Raw genomic sequence first — 24,172 nt, forward strand, 5'->3', positions numbered from 1 at the left:
CATATATATATATATATATATATATATATATATATATATATATATATATATATATATATATATATGTATATATATATATATATATATATATATATATTGGTAATAGACTGTATATATATATATATATACAGACTCAATAACAGACTCACACACACACACACACACATACACAGACTCAATATATATATATATATATATATATATATATATATATATGTGTGTGTGTGTGTATGTGTGTTTATATATGTTCATATAAAACGGGATTTAACTTTATGAAGTTTAACAAAATGTAATGTAAGGAAATGTTAACAAAATGTCATGTAAAGTTATGAAATTTAAACAAAACTTCTTTAAATCAATTGTAACCGAAATGTCATGTAATGTCATGTAATTAAACAAAATGTAATGTAAAGAGATAAAATGTAAACAAACCCAGGCGCGATTCCTTCAACATTGAAGTGCAGAAAATCAATTTCTACTCTTTCATTGCTCCGACCGAAGAATAAAAACTCACATTCCGTTGCGCGCGGATACAAACCCGGATAATTTGGTGTTGAAAATTGTCCGTCCGTGCTGCTACTGTTGCTATAGAAGCTGAAGGAACATTCTGGTATTTAAAATTTTAACATCTATTTATTCCTCATCATCTTATCTATCGACGCTTTTAAGTATAAAGACTTATGAGTATTTGTTCCATCGACAAGAACAATTAACAGAATAAAAAATGAGATATTAATAATAACCTGACATACGACTTGACAAAAAAAACAACAGAACGCAATTTATACAAGACAACCAACCTACCACCACAGTGACAACAATATAGCATCAACAACAACAACATTATATAAACAACAACATAACAACACAAACAACAGCAACATACACAGCAATACAAGCAAACCACAAACAACAGCACAATAAAAACCTGATGGAGCATTTTGTTGTCCCCACTTTGCTGCGTAATCTGTGCATGTTATGGGGAGGGAGAGATGCAATAAGTTACATTTTAACGCCAGGAAAGGTTATTTTAATGGGAATGAAACATTTGTAAATGTTGCGACGCGAGTTCTATAAACTTGAGATTGAACAACGAAGTTGAATGATTGGGAGGTGAGGGAAAAGCAAAAGTTTCATTAAATTTAAATCCATTGCGAAATGTAGTGATATGTGTTTGTGGCTTGAGACTTGCAGCAACAACCACGCGAGGAAATTTTTTTTGATCCTTTAGCATTTTGTTCCCTTTCAAGGCCACATGGTTTCCAGTTGTGCAACAAAGAAGCTGGAAACATTACAAAACCAATACAACCTACCCAGCATGAAAGATGCAGAAATCTGTGCAGTAAAACTTTTGAAAATTGCTAAGAAAGCTGAACAAACGAACAAAAGCGGATCTGAGTTGCTTTAGAACTGACCACCCATCTAGCCACCTAGCACTCTGTGACTACAGAACTCGCATTGTTCTTACGAATGAGACCAATGTAAATTGTATGAAGAGGAAATGAATCAGTCACACACCTATGGCTTGAATGTCAGGTCCTGAAGCACGTGAGAAGGAAGTGTATGGTCTTGGATAACAACTTGGTGAAATCTGCGAGCGCCAATTAGAGGCGGCAAAATGGTAGTGGTAGTAAACAGACTGAAAAATGTTAGTGAACAGACTAGAAAACAACTAACCAAAAATGTGCAAATGCAACAACAACACGTTGCTTTAGTATACTTAATTCATACCAACGACATAGGATCAACGACGACAAGAAGAAAGCAACCGAAAAGAATACATAAGAATTTTTTAATAATCATTGTTTGTTACCTTTGTGTAGTTTCAGTTGTTTGTTAAATGTTATAAATGTCTCATTACAAATTCAGGTCGTTACGTATATGGTACGTGTGTGTGTGTGTGCGTGTGCGTGTGAGAAAGAGAGAGAGAGAGAGAGAGAGAGAGGGAGAGAGAAAGAGACAGAAAAAGAGAGGAAGAAAAAAAAAAGTAAGTGTGTATGCAAGCTTGTTATGTGAGCGAGTGTGGACGTGTGTATGTTTGGTGCGGCGTATCCACATTCGGAATATCCAATAAATATTGATGTAACAAAATGCTGGCAAATAAAAGCACTTGGTAAAAAAATAGAAAAGAAATGTTGAGAGAATGAACGATGAAGATAGCAAGCTGCAGACACAAAAATTGAAGGTCGTAAAATAATTTTGAAATAATTAAAAAATTAAAAATCATAATTGAAACTGACCGGTAACAAAATGAAATTGTCCCTTGAAATTGATGCTGTAAAATTGTTGTTGTAATTGCTGATGTTGTTGTTGCTGCTGCTGTTGTTGTTGCTGCTGATATTGTTGTCGTTGATATTGTTGTTGTTGTTGTTGATGTTGTTGTTGGTTTGGATGTTGGTGCCCTTGCGAAGGCGGTAAAAATAATTTTGATTGTGGTTCAGTCTCATCGTGTTGTCGATAAATGTAATGATGATGGTGTTGTAGTTGATGATACTGATGTTGTTGTAGCTGTAGTTGTTGCAACTGTGGTTGTTGTGGCTGTGGTTGTTGTGGCTGTGGTTGTTGTGGCTGTGGTTGTTGTGGCTGTGGCTGTGGTTGTTGTGACTGTGGTTGTTGTGGTTGTTGTGGCTGTTGTTCATATCGCAAAGGTCGAGTAAGCACCACATGTATTTCTATCACACCGTCCGGTCCACTCATATAGCTGTACACTTTTTGTGGTGATGACGACGACGACGACGGTGATGCTGGTATTGTTGGTGGTGATGATGATGGTGGTGACATCGTCAACGATGATAATAATGATGACGCCGAAGATGACGACGAGATATAAAAAGGCGATGATGATGATGATGATTGTGATGATGATGACAATGACGATGTTGGCAGAAAATGATGAAACAAATTGTTTTTTGACGAGGAGGATGTTTTTGATGTTAGTGCTGGTGGTCTGCTTGTTGTTGTCGTTGTTGTTGTTGTCGGCGATAATAACGTTAGTGACGATAAAGTTGACGATGACGATGATGATGTTAGAGGTGATTTGAATGATGGAGGTGAGGGATTCGTCCGTAAATTCGCGGATGAAAGTGAAGAAAGTGATGAATAAATCGTTGATGAAGGGGGTGATGACAATGATGATGAGGTTGAAGATGGTGGTACTGATGACGATTGGAGTGGTGGTGGTGATGTAAACAATGCAGCCAAATGTGATGTAGATGGCGACGATGAGAGTGATGATGACGATGTTGGTGATGATGATGATGACGATAATGATAATGACGATAGTCCCTGAATTCTGCTCAATTGACCTTTGACCGATGAGTAAACTGTTATCAGGTCATCGTACAACATCATCGTGTCTTTAATGGCGTCATCACTGCATTCATTTGGGTGATGATGATGATGATGGAAATATTACGAGAATGTACGAGAATGATGACAGTGATTACGAAGTCAATAATGATAATAACAGTCATAATAACGATGATGATGCTATTGTTGTGTGGATAACAAATGCTAACGATGCTGCTGATGTTGTATAGGTGATGAAGTTGTTTGATGACACAGATGACGTTGAAGATAACAGACTAAAGAGGAAAGCCATTTATAATGATGAAGATGTTGATATATTCGATGAACACGTGGTGGTGAGCCATAATGATAATTTGCACGCAATGAATAATAATTGTTAATTGTTGAATGGAGGATGTAATGAGGATGTGTTCTAAGAAAATGATGAAAATGAAGATCAGTAGGTAATCTCAGGTTGATTTAGAGATGTTACTCAGACAAGTTCTGTCAGAGTTGTGTAAACAACTGCAATATAAACAACTGCAATATAAACAACTGCAATATAAACAACTGCAATATAGACATGATGCGATGATGACGTATGCGATCGACAAATTATTAGATAGATTGCTTTAATCACAAAGTTTTCATCACAGATTGTAACTTTGGGGAAAATATCAGCCACTTTGCCCGCTGGGAAAATGTGATTATTTAGTCATCGTCACAGAATTTTGTAGTTTCGGATTGAATCAACCTCCAGTTAATTTGAAATTTTTGTTTCAAAGTGGTGATTACGCAAATTTCAAAAGATGCTTTTCCATGATGTTTCTACAACTGCTGACAAAAAAAACAAAACTCAACAGTTGAGGAAAGCTGGAATATGTTTTGCAAAATCATAAATGATTTAACACAAATTTATTATTATTATTATTAACGGGGTTTAAAGTGGTTCAGAAAATTGTAGTCTGTGTAAGAACCACTACTAATTAGATCTCCTAATATCCTATCTGTCCGAGTTTGGCTTTGAAGCTGTTGAGTGAATTCACAGAGACTGCATCATCGCTTAGCTCGTTCCAGGCGTTGACCACTCTACTGCTCTTTATTTTTCCATCCGAGTTTTTGAAAATCTTAAATCTGTGTCCTCGTAGTTTATCAATGTTTACTAGCCTGAAAAATCTCGAGTATGGTGTTGTTTCTCTGTTCGTGATCAATTTGTACGTTTGGATTAGATCTCCTCTGCATCTTTTTTTTTCTAATGATGTTAAGTCGCATTTTTTCAATCTCTCATCGTATTCCATTTTTTCGATTCTTCTAATAATTCCTGAGGCTCTACGTTGTACTTTTTCTAAAACTTCCTTATCTTTTTGCATATATGGGCTCCATGCTTGAACACAGTACTCCAGATGAGGTCTGACTAGGGTTTTGTACAGTTTCAGTATGATATGCTTCTCTCTGCTGACCATTGTTCTTCTTATAAATCCTAAGATCGTATTGGCTTTGGCCGCTGCAACTGTGCATTGTCTTGACGGTTTTGCACTTTGATGAACAATGATTCCTAGATCCTTTTCTTCCTCTGTCGATCGTAGTTCTCTTTCACTAATTTTTTATTCACATCTAGCGTTCTTCCTTCCTAGGTGCACGACTGCACATTTGTCAACGTTGAAAAGCATTTGCCAGTCCTTGGACCTTTGGTACAGTCTTGCAAGGTCTTTTTGCAATATTTCCGCATCTTCATCGTTGTTGACTTTCGCACATAATTTGGTATCATCTGCAAACTTTGAAATCTTAGAGACTATTCCTTCGTCGATGTCGTTAATGTATATCTCAAATAATAGCGGTCCCAATACCGATCCCTGAGGCACGCCACTTGTTACGTCTATCCACATCGAGTTTATTCCTTTTATCCGCACCTGTTGTCTCCTATCTTTCAACCAATTTTTTATCCATTGTAGCAGATTTCCTTCTATCACACATGCCTGTAATTTTTTGGATAACCTTTTATGTGGCACCTTATCAAATGCTTTTGCAAAATCTAAATATATTACGTCTACCGAGTTATCCTGCTCTAGGTTAACATAAATATCTTCAAAAAAATCCAATAGATTAGGTAGACAGGATCATCCTTTCATAAAACCATGTTGGCTGTCATTGATTGATTTGTTCCTTTCAAAAACACAGGAAGGTATTTCACTTTTAAAATGACCCCTGAGTTGCACAGGCTCATTAAACTCAAACTTTATTACTGGGGAAGAACATACACGCATGGAAAAAACGAATTGATGTTTTAACGTCAAGCAAGAGAGAACGTATGAAAATTAACCAGATTATTAAAAAGAGAGAAGCAAAACGAAATAGCCAGAAAATTCAAAATAAACCCAAAATTGTTTTGGAAACATGTAAACAACGTTACTCATTCTAGAAATAAAGTCAACCTTTTAATTCATAACAATGTTGAGATTGTTGATGACAGAGAAAAAACATGCATTTTGGTAATATATTTTGCATCGGTCTATAAGGAAGATTCTAATTTCGTGGATGATGACAATTTTTTCAATCCGGTGCTACCAGAGGGTGCGATGGAAGAAGAGAAAATAGATGAAAGCATGGTACTCAAAAAACTTTATGGTCTGAACCGCAATAAATCACCTGGCCCTCGAGCGTTGTGGGAGACAAGACAATTATCTACTACACAAGTATTTTTGTCAAGTTTTTCTACAATTATTAAATACAGGAATAATTCTCGATGACTAGAAATTAAGCTAAGTAGTCCCTATATATATAAAAAAGGTAGTAGAAGCTCTGCCACCAATTATAGACCAGTGACCTTGATATCAACGTCTTGTAAAATTATGAAATCGATTATGACTGAAAAAATAAAAAATCACTTCGTCAAAAATAATTTATTTTCTCATAGACAATATGGATTTTTTTCATTTCGATCAACAACTCTGCGGCTGCTTAAATTTATGGATGAGATTACACAAGCTATAAAAAATGGTGATGCCGTTAACTGACCTTGAAAAGGCCTTTGATAAAGTGTCGCCCACTAGACTACTATTCAAATTAAATAAATGCAAAGTACATGAAAAATCGATATTATGGATAGAGTATTATTTAGTCAATCGAACATTCAGAATTATGGTGCCCACACTCACTAATATAACATTTGACGACGACAAAGCTGTCGAGAAGACTCACGATGCACGTACCAACTGGCGCTATAAAGAATCACATGAAAGATAAACATACTTAAATGAACTTTACAATCCACCATATGAAAATTAATACACACATATATGCACACATATATAACATGAGGTTCCAAAAATAGTTTAAGAATATATTTTTAAATATATACAAACAAAAATTTAAGAATAATTACTCAATAGTTCTTCTATATTATTATTGGATTTCTAATATTGAAAATTTCATGCGTTTAGTGAACAGATTTAACTTATTGAACAATTTGAATTTTACGGGTAAAATATTCCACAAGGAAACCCTCAAAGAAAAATCGGTGATTTTAATATCAACAGTCTGAAATACGGTTGTTGATAATTTTTTAATTGCCTTAAGTTTTTATAATTAAGACATGGAGTTTGAAAAAAAATTAAAATAATTTGATGTAATAATTTACTATGAACTTTAAACATAAATTTGAATGAGAAAAGTTTGAAAAAGATTTTTTCTTTTTTAAAATATTGAGAAATTTTTTCTTATTAAAAAAGGCATCTTATAAAATAATAATTATATGCTAGGCGTAAATGAATAGATGTGAAAATGTAATGCAATTTATTCTCGAATGTTTATAAACCAGACCGTGTTCTTCAAGGCTTTGTTATAGATTCCTTGCTATTAATTTTATATATCAACAATCTACCAACTCATTTGAAACACAAAACAAAACTGTTTGCAAATGGTACCAAAATCATGAATGCTGTGTCTGCAATAAAGGAGGTAGTTGATCTTCAAATTGATTTAGACACGGCATTTAAATGGACCAAAAAGTGTTTGGTAATGCATAACGGATTAGTTAATAAAAAAAACCCTCGGTATCTAAATGAAAAACTTCCTGTCGAGTCTAATTCTGAGAAAAATCTTGGAGTGGTTGCTTGACTTATCTGAAATGGAAAAATCGAGTCATTTGGTTTAGACACGGCATTCAAGTATCAGTTTGGTCCCTTTTATTTTAAAAGTGATATTGAAATGATTGAAAAAGTCTAGCACAGAGCTACAAAATTAGTTCTATCGATAAGAAATTTCACTTACAACGATCGTCTTTAAAGATTGGGACTAAAAACTTTGGCGAATAAAAGAAAATAGGGAGAATTGATTTAAATATATAAAAGCCTACAAAAAATAGACAAAATTGATTTAGTAAATTGATTTAACAATATCGAAACTAGGACACGTAGTCACTGCTTGAAATATTACAAAAAGATAACTAGACAACAAATCAATAGAGTGGCCAACACATGAAATTCATTGCCAAAAGTATTTGTCGAAGTGCAAACAGTAAAGAGTTTCAAAGCAGGTATTGATTGTTGGATGAACAACAATTAATCTTTGACTCAGCTGTGCTAGCATGCTCTCTGAAAAATTTCTACTACTACTGCTACTACTGGGAACTTCATGTTCAGCAGGAATTCTCGCTAATATGCTTGCTGTAGTTAAATTTCCTATATGGAAAATATAAACACTTTTTGTCTGACATAATGAACAAAGAAAACCAACTGTTAAAAAAATTAATTATAAATTTTTTGCAATAAGCGGATCACAAAAGATAAAGTTTTCATAAAGCTTGTTTCGGCTTAGAGATGTTTGTATAAATTGGTCAGTTTCATAAATGTTTGAATATTCATCATGGCTTGAATATATTGAGACCATGTTCATTGAAGATGGGCTTCAAACTGATTTTAATATGCAAATGTTTTCATACATACTTAATTAAGTGATGATTTTCATTAAGTTGCTGACGATGCTGCTGTGGTTGTTGCAAAAGCTGTATGCTCACTTCATCAAACGTGACAACAACCCTTTGATGTGGCTGACTGTAGAATGTATATTTGCAATGCGGGATTGTTTTTGCAGATGAGATATTAAGTGGAGCATGGAACGAGCTCTCGTTTGGATTTCGTGAAAGTTGTTGTTTTCGGGAGGGATGCTGATAATATTGATAATGCAGTAGTTGTTGCTGATGTTGCAGCAGTTGTGAGTTTGGATGCTGTTGTTGATTAGCTTCGTAGTTGATATTTGGTTGCTTTTGGTCGTGCTGTTGAAATTGCTGCTGCCGAATTTGTTGTTGTTGAAGTTTTAGTTGGTGTTGTTGAAATTGATGTTGGTGATGTTTCTGAGTTTGTTTCGGTTGGTTTGTTTGTTGGTAGGGAAACGTGAATGAACCACTTGAAGCTCGTACATCATTGCTGAAAACTTTGACATGGCAAGGTGACTGATCTGCAGAGGTGATGATGATGATTGTCGTAATGATGATGATGACAAGGCTAATTATTTATTATCATTATTATTACAAAAAACACGAGAGCTGGCAGATTTATACTTGCCGACTGTTTTTATGAGTTTTAACTTTTAATTGAGTTTTATAAAGTTTAATAGTTTGAAAATTGGTTTGAAAGAAGCGGAATAATTATGGTGGTCAAATAGATTTTATATAATTTTGATTTTAAAAATTTATTTTACATAATCTTTTTTTATGCCTAACTGTAATGTTCCTATTTTTATAAAAAATTTATTTATGTTTAGAAGTTTGGTTTCGTCCATTTGATATGTGTGACCTTCTGTAACAAGTGGTGCCAATCCAACAACAATTAAATTGTCAGCAATGCTATGAAAACTACAATTAAAAAATGAAAAGTTTGTTGGGTTAGTTGAAACGATGTGAGAATCATGTCCCAGCCTGGCCTGGTTTGAATGCAGTCGGTCGGAAGATGGACGGCCCTCACATACCCCGGTAGGATGGAGAGTGCAAAAAATTTAATTGTACGTTATGATAGCAGCTCTGCATTTGTCAGAGATGTATAACATAGAAAAAAATTTACTGAATGTGAATTTAATTAATTAATTTGTTTATATTAATTTTTTGCATGCGATTAAAATTTTGTAAAATTTGCATGAGAATGAAATTTTTTGTAAAGTTAATTAGGTATTGTTGTCATATTTTTTTATTTAATAAGACTTTTCCAAAATTTATTCTTTTCAATTTTTTTTCTATTTATTTAACAATTGATTTAATTTTCTTTCATAAGAATGTACTCACTCACCGTATTCTTCAACTGGTTTGCTGACGTCATCTTCTAATTTAGAGGCCTCTCTAACTGAGTGCAGGGATGAAGACGAAGATGAAGACGATGACAAAGTAGGAACGGATGAAAGGCGATTGTCTACGTCATCTGTAGGATGATTACAAAGTCACGTTATTCGTTAGTCATCGGAACTTGTTGCATTAGTTGATTCGCAAAGTTGTGGATCTGATTCGTTTTAAACTTTCTAGCAAAAGATCGATGATCTCTATTTAATTTATGCAAAAAAGACAGTTTAAGAAATTTAATTTTTGGTCAATCTGAAATCTAAAATGGTTTCGCTGGTAAATTAATTTGCTCGATGTTATTGGAATGAAGATGGATGCGCAAAATATTTAGAAACTAGCGTGTGTTGATGATGTGGCTTGAATTCAATCATTTGACTGTGATGTCATGTGATGTGATGATGATGATGAAGAGCCCATCATAGAGTTTTGATGTAACCTTTTTTTTTGTTCTAGACTTTTAAACAATGCATTTGGTAAATTTTTAAAAATTAATTAAATAAAAATGTATTTGAAAATAATGCTTTTATGGAAATTTTTTTATAAAGTGTCATAAAATTGAGACAGCAAATTATGGGTTCCTACATGCGGCAGTAAGGTTAATCAGCCAATGTTTCAAAAAACATTTACAAAATTACAACGAAAAGAAAAATTTAAAAACATACCTTTCAAATTTATTTTGACTAAAAACTCAATTGAAACCAAAATTTTTTAAAATTTGCATTGAATAAAATTTGGCTCTCTTCCCCGCATCAATGCGACTCTATAGCCCGATCAAATTTCACCAACCCCGTAGAGTGGCACTTAGATCTACTTTATTAATTTATTTATGTTATGTCAAAGTTTATATTTTCAATCTATTGGTTAAATTAACTTAGTTTTGTTCCATATTTTAAATCGCATCATATATGCATATGTCTTTCAGAAATTTTATTAATTTAACTATATCTTCTTTTGTTTCAAAGTTTGCATGAAGTGTTTTAGGAATCAATTTATGATATTTATGAGTAACTGAATTTTCGCATGCTATTATATGTTGTATTGTTAAATTGCTATTGCAGTATTGACATGTTGGTTGTTCAGTTTTATTAAGTATATAACTATGGGTTAACATTGTGTGGCCTATCATTAATCTATTTATTTTGGATATCATAAACCTATTATTAGATAATTTTATTCTTTTTTGATCAATAAGGGGGATTATTTGCTTTAATTGCGTCTTCGAATAACTCCATTCATTTTGCCACAGTGTGTAAATGTATTTATTTATTATTGTTTTTATGTCTGTATAAAGCATATCATTATTCAGCGTTGGTTTTTGATGTGCTGCTAGAGCTAATTTATCTGCTTTTTCGTTGCCATCAATCCCTATGTGGCTTGGCACCCATATTATCTCAATACGGCAATCATTTTGAACGATTTTATGTATTTTAATTTTTATAAGTTTAACTAAGTTATTATTATTTTTATATTGTTTTAAAGCTTGAACACTCGACAGAGAATCTGTTATTATGATAATTGTTTCATTAAATGCATTTTTAATATGATCTAAGGCCATGTTGATTGCCTGGAGCTCAGCAGTATAAATGCTTGTGTCATCTGGTAAGTGCGCTGAAATCTCTGTTTCGCCTATAATAGCTGCTGCCGTTGTGGATTCATTCATTTTAGATCCATCAGTATAAATTATTGTGCTTCCTGTATTATGGTAAACATGTTCTTTAATTATTGATTGAATTATGTGCTGCTCTTCATTTTTTTTGTATTTTGTTAAATATAAGTTTATCATAGGTTCATTTATTTTCCAAGAGGGGATAGATATGTCAGGGTTCTTCAAAATGTTTCTATATTTAATAGCCTTGATATGTTTTTCAATGTGTAAATAAAACGGAGTTATTGTCTTGGGTTTTTTAGAGAATTTGTTTATAGAATTTTTAGATGTAATATATTTGAATGACGAATTATCTGGGTTGGATATTGTTTTAAGTAATAATTGAGGGAGATTTTAATATATCTTAGGTGCAGTGGTATCTCATTTGCTAAGACATGAAGACTTGTTGATAGTGAAGTCTTATAGGCACCTAGACATAATCTCAATGATTCGTTTATTATTGGTAATAGTGATTTTAAGTAGGATTCTCTAGCTGATCCATAAATTTGAAGTCCATATTATATTATTGGTCTAACTTTAACTCGATATACTATTAATAACTTTTCGCTATTTGCACCCCATTTATAGTGAGAAAGTGCCTTAATTATATTTAAAGATTTGAGACATTTAGATTTGACATACTGTATATGAGGTAAGAAATTGAACTTATGATCAAAAACTAAACCTAAGAATTTTATTTTGTTTTCAAATTTTATGGGTGTTTTGTCTATTGTTAATTTTGGAAACTTTGTTTTTCTTTTTTTTGTGAATAATATAGCTACAGTTTTTGATTCAGAAAATAAAATTCCGTTTTCTATTGACCATGTACTAATTTTATTTAATAATTTATTTAATGTACTTTCAATATTTTCTATATTTTTGTTTTTATATGCAATCATGAAGTCGTCTACGTAAAGACATTTTAGCATGTCAGGTAGAATTATATTGCATAGACCGTTGATTTTCATGCAGAAAAGTGTTACAGTGTATGGGCATCGTGCTGGTCGGCGGAGATGCAGTTTAAATGGTTTAGATGTAATCGGGTATGCTACCAATAGCACTGACGTGCGGGGTGAAGTCTGCATCGGCGGTCCGGTCCGGTGCCGTTGATTGACGGCTCGCCCCCTGTGTATTCGGTCTGAGATTCAAATAAATAAATCAAGAATGCACTAACGAATATGTCTATAATAATATGTAGAGATATGCATAAAAACATTCATATGAGAACACTGAGCGACTGCTATGGGTGGACCTCTTGGTGGAGGCCCGAAAGCCGGAGAGCAAAGCAAATTGAGATTAGAATTGAGAATCCTCAAGGGTATGTCGAGTGTTCGCTGTGGCGAGATTCATGGTGAAGGCTCAATCGCCAAAGAGGAAGGGGAATAAGGCATGAGAACCCTCAAGAGCATGTCGAGCGTCTGTCATGAGCGAACCTCATGGTAGAGGCTCAATTGTAAGAGGAATAGGGTAAGTTTTGAGAACTCTCAAGGGCATGTCGAGCGTCTGCTGCGGGTGAACCCCGGGGTAGAGGCTCAATTGCCAACAGGAAGGGGGTAAGGCTTGAAAACTCTCAAGGTCATGTCGAGTGTCTACTGGGGGTCGGCATCATGGTGGAAGCTCAATTTCCGAAAGAAAACCCCTTTTTTTTTTTTTTTTTTTTTAACAATCAGAATCTCAGATGCGTGCATAGGGGGTGGGACTTTGATTGGCGGCACTGGCGGTCGGTGCAGATGCCCTCCGCATTGAATGTGTTTATTTATGGCATTAGTGGATCACGATACGATACGCCGGTCTAGATGATGTCAATATACATTTGCTATAAATATAAATATAAATTGCTTGAATAGTAAATCAGTATGAAAAAAAAATTTTTTTTTTTATTTTTTTTTTTTAATTTTTTTTTTATTTATTTTTTTTTATTTATTTTTTATTTTTTTTAAATTTTTTTCCCCGTCTTAGTGCTTCAATGTGGTTTGTTTAGATTTCCCTGCTCTGTAATAGATGGCTCTTTGGATGTATAACTAAGAATTCAAAATAAGCAAAATAAATTGATGCAAATTGAATGTATTGAAATAGTAATAAACAAATAAAATAGAAAAATAAAAGTTTAAAATATATATAAAAAATATATGTATTTAAGTATGTATATATATTCAATCATGACTTAAATATGGCAAAACATAGCACCATTATGGGAGCTGCAATGCCGTTAAATTATGAATAAAAAAAAAAAAAAAAAGAATAAAATTTGAAGCAAGTAAAGATGGCACAAAAGGCTCACCATGCAATCCAGGTCTCCATGCACTCTGATCTCGGTTGGGCAACGTGTTGAAATGCTGATATCCTGACTCAATCATGTTTCTATTATTGGAAAGCATCGTTGTGACAGAAGCAACTGATGTTGTGGCTGGTGTGGTCGCTGTTGACATTGTTGTTGTTGGTATCTGACTTGCGTTTAAAAATTCAAATCTGCCAGCAAATCTCTGAGCGTCCTTTGAATATTTTTTTTCAAAAGTTCTCAAATTAATTTCCAAGTGTCGCGTCGAAGATGTGTAAACAAACTCGTTGTTTGATTTGTCAGGTCTGCCACAAATACGGGCCCTGATTGGCTGGTTTGAATTTAAATTGTCGTTTTCGCGGTCAACCATGTAGAGGCAGTCTGAAAGATTTCTGATTCTTGTTTTGTTGTCACTGTTGTTGGGGTTGTTTATGGTGTTTTGTTGTTTGTAGTTTGTTGCTGTTGTATTTTATTTTGCTATATTTTGTTGCCTGTTTCTGTTTTGTGTTGCTTTGTTGTTGTTGTTGTTTTGTTATTTGTGTTTTGTTGCTGTTTGTTATTGTTTATAAATTTGTGTTTTTCGTGTTATGATTGCTACTTTTTATGAAAATAAATAAGACATGATCGGTTACGGGAATGGGAATTTGAAAATTTTCAATTCCAAGGTATCGATAAAGAAATGTTTCCGATGTATTCAAAAATTACAATGTACTGGTATTTTCCGATCCGTCAATCCAATCCTGGTAAAACCTTAATTCAACGATATCGGTAAGTACCTTCAATCAATCACATAAATCCCACATACACACATACGTACATACATACATACACACATACATACACACATACATACATACATACATACATACATACATACATACATACATACATACATACATACATACATACACGCCCTGCCTTCCTTAGATTTTTTGCCTATATGTATCGAGCTCCTTGGACCCATGGACCCGAATACTTCAAAATTTATTAAAACATTGTGTAAAATGATTGGTGTTCGGTCAGGTGACAACAGAGAGTTCCTTTTTGCAATAAACCACATCTCGTGTTTGTTGCAGCGATTTCTGCGTGTTTGTGTGTCGGAAAATATTAATTTAAACGCCGACGTGTGAGACTAACGATACATTAAAGTGTTAACCTTTTTAATCAGATGTTTGACTGTTTGGTGTCATTCATCACGATTTGGTTTTAACATACATACATACATACATACATATATACATACATACATACATACATACATACATACATACATACATACATACTTACATACATACATACATACATACATACATACACACATACATAGCTGTTGCGTCTTTGTGTTGGCTGGGATTTGGTGCTTGGGACAGGTTGACTGTCTTGTTTATATTTATGGCGGGTGCTAAGTAATTATGCGTTATTTGGATGAAACTATAATGTATAGAGTTTTAATCAGATTTATTTTTATACGTGATGTTTTGATGGTAGTTGTTATCATTTTTAGTTTCTCTGCGAGATCCATTTTATAGTGGACTATGATGTTTGCATTTATTCTTTGTAATCATCATCATCATTATCTTTACCGTCACCAACATCGTTATCATCATCGTCACAAGCATCATCACCACCATTAAAACCGCTTAAAGCATTTGTCATACTCAATAAGAATGTTTGTCGTGCTTGAGCGAAGCCAGATGGAGGTGGTAGGAGGTAGCAAGTGAGCAGTTGGGCCGGCCATCAATTATAATGCTTCAAAACACTTATAAACATCGGATGATGTTACAAAAGACACACGCCGAAGAAGGACTTCATGCAAACAATCAAACATACAAAACACTGAAAACAACTAACCATTCTGAAAAACTCAACATACCACAAAATCAAAAAACAAAATACTCAACATACAAACAAGAAAATGTATATACCAAAAAAAATAAATAAACAAAAAAACTGAAACAAATATAAAGACTATGTAACATAAATGCTCAAACATTTCCTCCCAACAAACTAAAAAAAGTAAATTACAAATTTTAAAAGTTGAATGAGTAGAAATGTAAATGTGAGCCATGAAAAGCATCAACAAATCCGCAGCCTTGAGATAAAGGCTGACGTTCAGCACTCCAGGGGATCTTTGAGTTCCCCCACGTTTGTTTGTGTCTTCAAAATAAAAATGGAAGTACAAATGAAAAATACCACAAAATATATTTTTGCTTTGCTTCAACGCCTACGTATTTTATTATTTTATAAATCGCGTCGGATATTTTTAGCAAATTTTTACGATATAAAAAAATTTGAATTATTAGATTAGCTTGACAAACAAATGACAAATTTCAAAAAAAGAATTTGTAAATCACATTAAGTTATGAAACGCAGAACATTAAACTAAAAAGGAAGTAAGGCATATTGTTCTTTTAAAGAAGCAACCAACAGCAACAACATTCATCATTGTTTTTTGGGAGAGAATAAACAAATGTTGGCTGCAAATGTTGCAAACCCACATGACCACACGCACAAACAAGTGAACGAACACACGCACACATAAACACACAACACACTGAATACACATACTCACACTGAACCCACATACTGAACACACACACATATGAGGCATTTAGTTGCACAGACATGTTCTCATAACCAGCGACAACGCACGTCAAAGTGGGATGCGTGCTCCGTCTGGTTGTCGTGCAGAAATGCGAGTGTTATGACGAAGCCAATAAAATAGGGATGCATGCAAATGGAGGGATGTTGTATGAAACTATTTTTCGCTTTCTATAAAAATGATCGTAATGCATTTGCTGTGATCTCTGGTTGAAAGTATGCTAAGCCGTCATCGTGCAAATTAATAAATTGCAGGTTGTTTCTGAACTCTTCTTACTTTCTTGTCGCAAGAAGATAAATTATCTTCTAACGTGCTCTGTTTTGAAATACAAATTATATAGAATGAACTGAAACTACTTTGTATTTAATTGGGAGACGAATAAAAAGTTTGCCAACATGTTGATGAACAGAAATGAAGAGATACGAAATTTTTGAAATGATGAAAACTTTCGTAAAAAATCTTTTTGAAATAATGAGAAGCACAATCGTCTAACAACATTATTGCAAACAAACACCCACCCCATCAAGGAGCGTAAACCTCAAACGAAGAGACGCAGGCACGACCGAACACAAATAAACACAAGCATCGAAAATATGTGGACGAGCGCAAACAAAATTTTAAAAACAACTGAAAAAGCGACAAAAAATTTAATTAAATGAATAAATACGTACTCGTAAGCTAGCTCTAGTTTCCACAGAGACACACGAACAACCTCGCCTGGTGCCCCCCTGAATAAGTATCTACACGAGACTCCTTGGCGGTAGCTCCGCGGATAGAGAGGACTGAAAAATTGTCCCTTCTTTAAATTTCGATTGCTGTGGAAGTCTGCATCGCACTCACTGCCGTAACGTCTGATGGCGCCCGTCCATTCAAATTCCTCTGTACGGTGATGCGATGGAACACATGAGTTGTGTGGAGCGACCCATTTTTATGATACATATAAATATCACAAGTTGGCGACCAGGGGAATTTCTATTAAAAATTCGATAACGGGGGGTGGAAAAACTTTCAGAAATGTCGGCAACCTGGGAAGGGGGAATTTCCAAAAAAAGTCGATGACCGCACGAGAATTTTCAACAAAAAATTGATGACCGGGGAAGGCGGGGATTTTCACAAATTTGTTTCGAATAGCTGTTTGTACTCGCGGGCCCAACATTTAGACAGGAGAGACAACTTTTCGCTAATGGGCTTATAATGTCAATTCTCCCTTCAAAGACACTACTCTGCTTTTCCCGTTAAAATAACGACTTTCACTAACTTTTACCACAAATAACGCTCACAGTGCCACCCGGCCGCCACAAAATATCACCGAATGAGTGCTTAATAAAATGTGTGTTAAAAATATAAATAAATATTATTCATATTTCAGCATGTTGCATGCATTACTACACAAATGAATTTGTGTCTCAACAGTGATATTCAATTTTATTACAATTATAAGCACTAACAAGCACATAATTAATGATGACGAGTGCGGTCTCAATGAATCTCGTCGTGAGTGCATGCTACGCGAACAATCTTGTTATACACGGTGCTGCACATTCTCTCCAAATGCCAGTTTAATTTATTCATTTTTACATGGCCAACTTCGAAATTTTTACTTGCACATTTCACAGTGCAGCATGAAAGTTCTACCGAGAACTGGACAGTAAACGTTTTGATGTACGGCGGAAAGTCGGCATAAAAAATTTAAAAACCTTTGCGTGCCAAGAAGTGACAACATCGTTTTGAAACGTTTGAAATTTTCAACTTGTAACATTATTAAATCAATCAGCTTATAAATACAAAAATGTGTTAGTGCTGTTGCTTGCATGAACGAGTCGTCAAAAATTCGTTGCTGTCATCCTGAATTGTGAAGTTTTGCAATATTTAAAATAATTTTGTAATATTTGCGTGATATTTGCTCGATCGATTTGTGAAGCATGTTGCACGTTGCACACAAACATAATTGGCTTGATAGACCACGGCATCAAATGCTGTTTTGTATGTACACATGCGAAGATTTACTGACTGCCAGTAAAGCACAGAAAAGCAAACCATTCTCACCAGCACACATGCACACACATCCACTATCACACACCCACCCACACAGACACGCACACACATAAACACACACATATACATATATATATATTACTGTTGGAAGAAGACCATATTTTATACAGTATGAGTTATACAGAATTGCTGGCAATAATCGTTTTAAAGTTTGTCTTTTCAATTTTCCTTACTAGCATTTTCTGGAAATAGTTGAATTTGTAAATAATAGAATTATTATCTAAGTTTATCATGAAAATTTAATAAAACTGTTGTTATCCGAATTCATCATGCAGATAAACTTTGTTTTGATTTTTCACAAATCATCTTTAGAGCAGGTTTGGTTTATATAGTTTCCTTAAATAAAGCAAAATTAGACTTTTAGCAAAGTGAGTTACTTAGTTGGTGTCGTATTCTTCATCATTGTTGTTATCAAACAAATCATAAAAAGAAATGTTACACCAATCAATGATACAAATAAAATAAAACTCAGGATATACTACAATAATTGTAGGACATCACAATTGGTCTTAAAGAACAACTGCACTCCTAAAAACGATTTTACTTTGAAGCGTAATCATGTAATATAAGAATTCAAATGCCCTATTGACGACTGTGCGCGTCAACAACATTCGTATATTGGTGTTATGACATATTCACTATGAAGACGTCTCACAATGCATACACAAAGAGGATCCATCAAATCTCACTTGCAATCAACACATGCAACTCCAATAAGCCGCTAAATTCTTGACAACTCAAAATAATTAATCAAAACACCAACACAATACATCTAAAAATTGCAGAAGCTGTCATTATAGATAACAATAAACCCCAAAAAACATTCAAGAAAGAATGATAACATCATTACCAACTCGACGCCTTAATACTATCTTAAATAACAATAAAGAACAAAGAAATTACAACAACAAAGATGAAAAATACGACACCAACTAATTAACTTTGCTTTGTTTAAAAAAACTATACAACACAAACCTGCATCAAAGATGATTTGTGAAAAATCGAAATAAGGCTCATCTGCACGATGAATTTGGATAACAGTTTTATTACGTTTCCATGTTAAACTTAGATAATAATTCTGTTTTAAGAAACTGAACAATTTCCAGAAAATTCTAGTAAGGAAAATTGAAAAAACAAACTTTAATTTGATTAATGCCAACCATTCGGTAGAATTCATACAATACTGTATATTTGTAATGATAACAGGACAAATACCCCCCAGACCTTTACCCTCCGGACAAAAACCCCCCGAGCTCGGGGGGTATTTGTCCGGAGAGTTTTTGTCCGGGGGTAATTTTTCGGAAAGTAAATGTCCGGGGGTATTTGTCCTAGAACCATTTGTAATATATTGTAAATTTGACCGACAGACTTTTGTCAATGAATCTATATTTGGCGAGGAAGCCAAAGCAGCCGTTGGAGCCTTGCAACATCCCATCTCTTTGATGACCATTTGTTTCAGTTTTGTTGCTGTTGCTGTTATTTTTGTTTCCGACAATGGAGTTATTTCGGTTAAGTTGTTTGTTGTTTGTATCGTAGCTATGAATGTTGTCATGTTTACTTCCTTTCTGAAGTTGGATCTTCTCATCATTTTCTTTTTCAACATCAGCTTCTTCATCATCATCATCTTCATCTTCTTCATCATCATCCTCTTCATCGTCATCATTAGCACCTTCTTCATCATCGTCTTCGTCCTCCTCCTCATCATTATTTCGAGCTTTTCTCAGATTTCCAGCACTGATTTTCTTTTTTAAAATTTTTGTTTTGCTGAAATTTTGTTGTTGGTTGTTGTTTTGTTGATAAGGAGGTGTACTTGTTTGAACAAAACTATTTCCGTTTTGTTGTTGTTTGCGTGGTTTTAATTTTCGTTGTTGCAGTTTTGGCTGTGGCTGTTGATGTCGTTGATCTGTTTGTTGTCTTTGTGGTTGTTTTGATAAGTGCTGTTGTTGTTGCTGCTGCTGTTTTTGCTGTTGCTGCTGTTTTCGTTGTTGGTTGTGCTGTTGTTGATGATCATCATTAGGCAAGCTCCACTGTTCGTGTTGTTGTAGCAGATGATGACGATGCGTTGAAGTTTCTCGGGGAGAACCACCAACATGAGCCTCACCAGCCGTCAAATATTTCGGACCTGGTTAGAAAATTAAATTGATTTAGTAACAATGAGTTATTAGTATTATTAACAATAAATTTTTTAATTTTTTTAAACAACATTTCAATTTTAAATAAAAATAACAAGTTAAAAGTTTGACTTGTGAGAGTTCCGTTGTTATTTCGTTTCATCTCTCCAACTTCACTTTCGTCATCTCTCGGATCAGAATGAAACTCGAGGACCATGGTGCGTTTGGAGGAGTAGTAAGTGGCTGCCCCGGCAGAGATTGCCTCTTCCTGGCTGCCACACAACTCTACCACGACGGCACCACCACCCTCAATTATTTCGGGCCTTTCCAGGTCTAAGTGCAGACGCACGTAATCCACGCACCTTTTCAAGTTTTCAATTATTTTGTTATTTTAATTTTTTTATTACTGTTCATCGGTTCCATTTATTTTTCGCAATATTTTTGTTATTTCGTTAATTCAACCCTGGTGAGTCTAATTAAGGATGAATGGGCCGTTGAAATGACGTCATTAACAAGGATTGAATAATAAAATAACAACTGCAACCACAACAACCTGAAACTAAAGCAAAAAACAACAACAACAACAGAAACAAACAGCAACAACAAAAACAACAACATTAACAGCAATATGAACAATAACATCCTCAACAACATTAACAACCACAACAACAACAATTGATGCACTACAAACATCAGAGCGACCTTGAAGCATGTGTAACAAAAGCAAAACAAAATCAACAACAATATCAAAATTGGATCGAAAAAAGATTGTCTTTTTAACAGCAACAACAATAAAAACTGCACCCTTAACAATAGAAAATTCTCATATAATAATATTAATAACATTGAAAGTTTCTCACAACTAGCAGAAACAACTGAAACCTACGTAAACTTGAGAAGAACAAACCACGAAACATGATTCACTTCAAGGTTAAACAACAACAACAACAACAAAAACAACAACAAAAACAGGAACAAAAAAAACACAACAACGATCAAACATAAACAAACAACAACAACAACAACTTACTTCCCATTAACAGGTTTCCTCAGATTGAAATAGACGAATGATATCTCAATGAGCTCATGCTGCTCACCAACAAAAGTGTACAATATGCAGGCGATTCCTACAGGGTAACTTAATGGATACAATATTGACGTGAACAAGTTGTCGTTGTTGTTGCTGCCGTTGTCGTCATCGTCGTTGTCGTTGTTGGGATCGATGCTGCCGGTGCTGATTGTGTTCATGTTGTTGTTGTTTTCAAATAGCAGGCACTCGCAACCTGGATCGAATGGAGATTGAGTGGACATCGTTACTCATATAATGTGTTGTTGATACTTTAGCGTATCTCATTGTCGTACAACGATATCAACATCATTACTAACATCAACACCATTTCATTATCATCATTTCAAGAACATTGTCATGCAGACAATACGAGAATCATCATCCTTCTCAGCACCTCATCATCATGCCACATCACAATCACGTCATCACATATTCATCATTTTTATCCATTTGAAACAAAGCACGGGCCTATGCTCCTTGCTGATATAAAACATTAAAAAAATTAACACGGAAAAGTAAAATGCTACAACATTGTCAAACAAGTAGCATACCAAAATAAAATTTAAAAGAAGTATTTCATTCAATTGAGGTGAACTACATCAAACCACCTCAACTTTTAAAGTGTTCCTCGGCCGTCTTTTGCGTATTCACCTATTTAGGTACAGTAGGTACATTAATACAATATATAATCAGAGTTAAGACTGTCGTGGATACAGGTGTTAAGAAATATCACTTCATTTTCAGCTTTAATCAGTTTCTGGTTCTATTTTTCAATAATTTTTAATCGTTTTTTAACCTATTTATATAGAAAACAAACATTTTAGCCACTATTTTTCATTTTTATGAAATCAGAGTTGAGACTGTCGTAAATACAAATGTTAAATATCACTGCAAATGAAAAAAAAGGTAGTTAGAAACTTTGTTTTCTATCTATATAAATAAATTAAATTAAAAAAATGTTTAGCAAGTCCGCAACGAAGTGAAGGAGTTCTTTCCAATCTGCGGCAAACCACCATGCTGCAGAATTGCTGACAAAAATTTCCTGACATTCTTACGAGAACAAACAGCTGTTAATTCCATTTTATGATCTTTGGTTCTGGCATCGTTATTAAATGAAAAGATAGGATCATTACCACTAAACTTCATTACAAGCAGTTTGTAAACTAAAATTAGATCAACTTGCCTTCGATCTGTAAACTGTGTATGTTCAATTTCAATCTTATCATAAATTATACACCAAACTAAATTAAAATACGACTCATTCATTCATTCATTCATTCATTCATTCATTCATTCATTCATTCATTCATTCATTCATTCATTTATTCATTCATTCATTCATTCATTCATTTATTTATCCGTAGAATCAATGAGTCAAGTTAAAAGAATTTTTAATAGCAATTTGCAGATAAACAAAACGGAAGGCTCTTGTATTCATATTGCAGAACTTGTTCAGCGCCTCTCATCAGTTGACTTCAGACGCGCTCTCTTCACTTTCTTTGCTGTGGTAGGTTGAATAAATGATTATTCGATGCTCTTTGAAGTCACTTCGACTTATGGTGTTAAATTTCTTCAGATCAGCAAGCAATGCGTTCCAAGTTTTGGCAGCTGATACAGAAACTCTTCTTTTCTCAAAATGTGAAGATTTGAATTTTTGAAACTACAAGGCTCATCTCTGATGTACTGAAATATTGGATCAAACTTTGAGACAACCAGTCTGGCAGCTGCTCTCAAAACGGATTGAATATCATCTTGCAGCGGCAGGTTGATCCCACGCATCATCACGTCTCACTGCAGAAGTCAATCCTATTGCAGACAAAGCTGAAGACTAGAGCCTTTGCTGATTCAGCCGTCAGATATCGTCTCATAGCTCTTAGTCTGTGTTGTTGAAAAAAATATTGTCTTCAAAGTTGATTGACATATGATTTCATCGAGAGTTCTATTTATTATTCATATTGTCATTGTTGCTAAATTTGGCAGTGATTTATATATATATATATATATATATATATATATATATATATATATCTGACGTAAATATTCAAATAACTGACAGTGTAGGACGATGAAAGAGGAAAATGGTAACAGATGCCTGCTGGATCCGACTTTTTGTGACTGACTTCGAGTACGAAGGGATCCCTGCTTAACATGTGCAGTGAGTGAGAGACGCTGATTTTCGCATACGCTGTGTGTGTAATTGAAATATCTGCTGCAGCTTTTTATTGCAATGCTCTCAATGAAGATTTAACATGCACATGCACACTGTTATGATGAATTCATTTTCTTAGCAATGCAACAGCAATTAATGCTACAACTCACGCCACAATAACTACTGCTACTACCCATGCCACAACAATTAGTGCTGCTACTACATCAACAACTACAGCTTCCAAATGATTTCTATCATTTGTACGAAAGAAATTAACGTATCACTAATGACACTACATGGAGAGTGTTTATTGCACTGCCACAAAAACAATTACAAAATAAACGGTCATTAGTAAAACAAAAATTTCATCAACAACAACAACAACAGCATTATCAACAATAACAACATCAGCAACTACTACAATATCAACAACAACCTTATCGTCAACAACAACATGAACAACAACATGAACAACAACTTCAACAACATTGACAACAACACCAGTATCAACAACAACAACAACTTCAAAAACAACGTCGACAACAACAGTATCAACAACAACATCGACAACAACAACACTAACAACATCAACAACAACACCAACAACATCAACAACAACAGCATCAACAACAACACAACACTGGAGTGAT

General features: G+C 34.2%; 4 protein-coding genes across 4 annotated transcripts in view; 1 reads left to right on the forward strand and 3 right to left on the reverse strand.

Annotated features, from left to right (window-relative positions):
• The window catches only part of HELRODRAFT_68230 (hypothetical protein), a gene marked incomplete at both ends in the record, with an annotated part of 1,939 nt that extends 1,349 nt beyond the window's left edge, over positions 1-590 (reverse strand). Inside the window, one exon of the mRNA XM_009026954.1 lies at positions 453-590. Within this exon, the coding sequence (XP_009025202.1) occupies positions 453-590 (138 nt within the window). The remainder of the gene's footprint in view (positions 1-452) is intronic.
• Positions 591-8,298: 7,708 nt separating this feature from the next.
• Positions 8,299-12,838, reverse strand: HELRODRAFT_163829 (hypothetical protein; the record flags this gene model as incomplete). The annotated part of the gene is made up of 7 exons (XM_009027596.1): positions 8,299-8,575; positions 8,679-8,742; positions 9,567-9,695; positions 12,118-12,258; positions 12,324-12,396; positions 12,473-12,592; positions 12,803-12,838. The coding sequence occupies 7 exons, from the start codon at positions 12,836-12,838 to the stop codon at positions 8,299-8,301; spliced, it is 840 nt and encodes a 279-aa protein (XP_009025844.1).
• A 3,822-nt stretch (positions 12,839-16,660) lies between these two features.
• Positions 16,661-21,615, reverse strand: HELRODRAFT_163831 (hypothetical protein; the record flags this gene model as incomplete). The annotated part of the gene is made up of 6 exons (XM_009027597.1): positions 16,661-16,765; positions 16,851-17,017; positions 19,169-19,210; positions 19,563-20,315; positions 20,437-20,666; positions 21,335-21,615. The coding sequence occupies 6 exons, from the start codon at positions 21,613-21,615 to the stop codon at positions 16,661-16,663; spliced, it is 1,578 nt and encodes a 525-aa protein (XP_009025845.1).
• Positions 21,616-23,976: 2,361 nt separating this feature from the next.
• The window catches only part of HELRODRAFT_163832 (hypothetical protein), a gene marked incomplete at both ends in the record, with an annotated part of 2,640 nt that continues 2,444 nt past the window's right edge, over positions 23,977-24,172 (forward strand). Inside the window, one exon of the mRNA XM_009027598.1 lies at positions 23,977-24,167. Within this exon, the coding sequence (XP_009025846.1) occupies positions 23,977-24,167 (191 nt within the window). The remainder of the gene's footprint in view (positions 24,168-24,172) is intronic.

This window comes from Helobdella robusta, assembly GCF_000326865.2.
Source record: "Helobdella robusta unplaced genomic scaffold HELROscaffold_5, whole genome shotgun sequence".
In the NCBI taxonomy this organism is placed as follows: domain Eukaryota; kingdom Metazoa; phylum Annelida; class Clitellata; order Rhynchobdellida; family Glossiphoniidae; genus Helobdella; species Helobdella robusta.